Source organism: Cucurbita moschata, unplaced genomic scaffold, assembly GCF_002738365.1.
Source record: "Cucurbita moschata cultivar Rifu unplaced genomic scaffold, Cmos_1.0 Cmo_Scf00010, whole genome shotgun sequence".
Lineage (NCBI taxonomy): Eukaryota > Viridiplantae > Streptophyta > Magnoliopsida > Cucurbitales > Cucurbitaceae > Cucurbita > Cucurbita moschata.
In genome coordinates this window covers 5,644,015-5,648,124 of record NW_019268526.1, presented here as the reverse complement: position 1 = coordinate 5,648,124, position 4,110 = coordinate 5,644,015, and the positions used below count along the sequence as shown (strand labels likewise).

The window sequence follows — 4,110 nt, the reverse complement described above, 5'->3', positions numbered from 1 at the left end:
GGGGGGGGGGGGGGGGGGGGGGGGGGGGGGGGGGGGGGGGGGGGGGGGGGGGGGGGGGGGGGGGGGGGGGGGGGGGGGGGGGGGGGGGGGGGGGGGGGGGGGGGGGGGGGGGGGGGGGGGGGGGGGGGGGGGGGGGGGAAGAGAGAGAGAGAGAGGAATGGTCTTGCATTTTCTATTTTGATGCAATTGAGTTTGTATTTTAGTGCTTGCATTTTCTATTTTCAGTTCTAGTTAATGGCTCAATTCCACTCATATATGAAGTCAACACTTGTGTATTCGTTGTATGTTGCTAAATTGTTGCACCTTGGCATTTCTCATGAATTTTGTAGAATAATGGAGCGGGAAAAGCAGCTTAGTATTCTCTATCAAAAACAAGGTCGTGCCACCCAGTTTGCAAGTAAAGCTGCTCGTGATAGGTGGCTTCAGAAGGAAATTGATGAATATGAACGAGTGTTATCATCAAATATGGGGCAGGTAATATTTACCATTTTATCTTTCTAAAGAAGCTTCCCTGTTACTTTGTGTCAATAGGTCATTATATGTTCTTCATACAAGTCATCTCAATACAACTGAAAATTGGAAATACTTTGTGTATTGAGATAGCAGCAGTCACTTTGTAATACTCCATTTTTGCAAAATTAATGTAATCTGAATAAGTTTTGGTTGTTTGTAAAGAGGGAGGGTGAGAAGAAGTTGTTATTTGGGGTGAAAGTATTTGAGACTCTGAATAGAGTGGGACAGTATAGTCGGAGAAAGAAAATAACCTCCTAGTATTTCCCTGGGAACATTTTAGAATATGATATTATTTGGGTCACCCATTGGTACTTGAACCATTATTACCCAACGAAAACATTTTTCTTCCTACAATTTTGACGTCTGAAGAGCCTAAATGATAAGGGCATTGAGCAAGTTTCACTACTCTCATGTGTACATGGTTTCCATCTTCTCCTGATGTCGAGGGTCGGTGAATGCGGACACTTAGTCCCTTAGTATCCTTTCTTGTAAATCCTTGTTTTCTTGCTCGTGATCATCTCCTTTTAAGCGTTCCCTGTTTTAAGGAAAATAAATTGTTTGATTGGTATTGAAGAATTAACACCTTGGATTTCCTCCTCAGTGGTTCTGTATCCTTAGAGGCATGTTCCCTCGATATCATTTAAAGACACTTTTCTTGTATAGATGTTTATTGTTGTTTGGAGTTGTTATGGCTTATTCAAGATTTTTTTTTATTTCTTTTTGTGTTATGATACAAGTTGCATTCTTCTTTCTTTGATGCACAATACCTCGTTGCAAGTAAATTTCTTCACCATGTTGAAAATATTTGGTCATAGAGGAATATAAAGGTGTTTCAGGATAAGGATGAATCTTGTGAGGAAGTGTTTTATTGCTCACTTCAATGCCTTTGGATTTTTGGTACTTAGCTTAATGATTTTCATCTTCTCGGACAATAGGAACAAAAGCTTCAGGATGAAATTGATAAGCTTAATGCTGAGCTACATGAGCGAGATGCCTATATTGAGAGGCGCAAAATGGACATTGCAACTATGCAGTCCCACATATCTGAGTCATCCCATGGGTTCAATACCTTCAGAGCACAGAGAGACAAGCTACAGGATGAGCGGAAGTATGTCCTTCCAATTTTTGAAAGTTCACTATTATTTGCATCTGGAATGCACAGTTAATTGTTCAGTTTGCCAGCTTTTTCTCAGTGTTCTGATTAATATATAGGTCGTTGTGGAGCAAGGAAAGTGAACTTGTTGCTGAAATTGATAGGTTGAAAGCTGAAGTTGAGAAGGCAGAAAAAAGTCTTGATCATGCTACGCCTGGTGTAAGTAATTGGTCTGTACTTTGTTTAGCTATTTATTTGTTATCTGAATGAATCACCTTATTCATTGTACTTATGATAACTGTATCTACAAGACATGGATAAAATGATGCTGTGGGATAACACCATATTATGCTGTAAAGCCTCTGAATGAATAATAAGTTAGAGCAGATTACTACTAAACCATCGGAGTACCAGCTGATTGTCAAATTTATCGGTTTTTTTTGCAGCTGGACTTAATTGTAACTTATAACACACCACTTAAGGTGAAGTAGAACTGTTTTAGCGTAGTTTTAGCTCATAAATTGTCTCAACGTTAAAAACATTTTTTTTTTTTTACTTTGATGTAGAATGAAATCCAAACAATATGATCACATTGCAGAAAATGTTGCTGGTTAAATTCTGGATGAAATGCATCAATATCCCCTGCCGCGTTTTGTTTATATTACCCCATATTGCCCCTACCGCATAAACTATTGGAATTTCTCAATTATAGCCCCCATCGTCAATAAAAAAAATCACCTGAGATTGCAAATGTCTTGTAGTGCATGGCCAATTCCCTTTACCTATAAGCCAGAAAAATGAATTGTCTTTTCCCACTGGCTTCAGCTCTAGGGTGTGAGAATTTCTCATTTTATCTTATCTTTCTGTTAATATGTCATCAATCTCTGAACATTTGTATGGTTTTACTGTGTTGAACTTAATTATATTTTTGGAGAAATTGATTGAACTCTGAGTGCTAGTTTATGGAATAAAGAGTTAAAAGAGAACAATGGGAGAATTTAGGAGTCCCGATCCTTGACGGGAACACTTCTCATTAGTTAGTATCATGGAAGAAACTGTTCAGTAGGTCTTCTTTGAGCAACTGATCATTCTTGATGGAACATATTCTTCTCTTCTTTACGTACACTCCTATGCTGCATTCTATTGATTGGTTCATTTTCTAATGTATCTGCTTCATTCGTTCCTTTAAAGTAGATTCCTCCCCAGAGATTCCAAATGATTTTCCACCTTTTGTGTGCCACCATTCCCCAATGATCCAGCTGCTTTAATATTACTATTATAGAATTCAAACTGGTAGTTCATTGAATAAAGAGAAAGAATGGAGGAAGAATTTGAGAGCTTGCAACCCTCCACCAGAACACTCTTCCCAATTAGTGGATTTGTTCACTAACCAAGTAACTCGTGTAACTCCCGCTTTCTCTTACTCGTGGGTCAAAATAACCCATAGGTTGGCTCTTTATTATATAACTGTACTTAATACATAATTCCTTCCTTACTCCTCTTCCCTTTTCTCTCATATGCATTCTTAGATCCAGCATGTATCTAAATAATTCAGACACACAATGGAACTAAATTACCAAAATAGGCCAGGAAGATACTCAAGTTCATGATTTCCACCGCTGGCACAGGAAATTAGTTCTTGTTTTGTTTTCTGTAGTGGTTGGTTATTATTTTGTCATTTGTTGTTTTTCCGTTATCTTCTTCTGTCTCTTAAAATTTTAATAATGTATATTTCAAAGTTTCAGGACAATCATTTCTGTTAATATATTCTTGTCGAGAGAGTTTTCTATTGTTTGTTAGATATGGAATATTGTGTTTGGTGAATGTATGGTTGGTTGATGGCTGGATTGTATCTCTCGTCCATGTTCTTCAATGTTTTGTTTGATATATTATTAGGATGTAAGAAGGGGACTCAATTCTGTTCGGAGGATCTGTAAGGAGTACAAAATTTCTGGGGTGCATGGTCCAATTATTGAGTTGCTCGATTGTGATGACAAATTTTTTACTGCTGTTGAAGTTACTGCTGGAAACAGGTGAATGAATAATCTTCTGTTATATTTCTTACTTTGAGGTTGTGTTGGGTCGCATCTTTTTTAGTTGAATTGGCCAGCTAGCATAAGGAAATTGTGTCCTTGTTGTCGGTTGTGTGCCTTGATACATATCAAGGTTTGATTAGTATCCTTCCTTTCTTATCAGCCTATTTCATGTGGTGGTGGAAAATGATGAAATATCAACCCAGATTATACGGCACCTTAATTCTCTGAAAGGCGGAAGGGTTACTTTTATACCACTCAACAGGGTGAAAGCTCCGCAAATTACTTATCCACAGAGTTCTGACGTGATACCGCTGTTAAAGAAATTGAAGTTCTCTTCCAATTATGCACCAGCTTTTTCTCAGGTAGTTTCAAGTTCCATCATATATTTCCAGGAGTGTCTTGCGATTGATTTGTTCTCGTACGAGCAACTTCATTACTGTAAATAAATAAAAAAAAAAAAAAAAAAAA

The 4,110-nt window shown here is 38.1% G+C and overlaps 1 protein-coding gene across 4 annotated transcripts in view; it reads left to right on the top strand.

Moving 5' to 3' along the window:
• Nucleotides 1–4,110, top strand: part of LOC111448494 (structural maintenance of chromosomes protein 3) — a 16,715-nt gene that overhangs the window by 5,171 nt on the left and 7,434 nt on the right. For all 4 annotated transcript variants that reach the window (XM_023088148.1, XM_023088147.1, XM_023088144.1 and 1 more), the window contains 5 exons: nucleotides 330–474; nucleotides 1,449–1,621; nucleotides 1,726–1,825; nucleotides 3,503–3,639; nucleotides 3,803–4,004. In XM_023088148.1, the coding sequence (XP_022943916.1) occupies nucleotides 330–474; nucleotides 1,449–1,621; nucleotides 1,726–1,825; nucleotides 3,503–3,639; nucleotides 3,803–4,004 (757 nt within the window). The remainder of the gene's footprint in view (nucleotides 1–329; nucleotides 475–1,448; nucleotides 1,622–1,725; nucleotides 1,826–3,502; nucleotides 3,640–3,802; nucleotides 4,005–4,110) is intronic.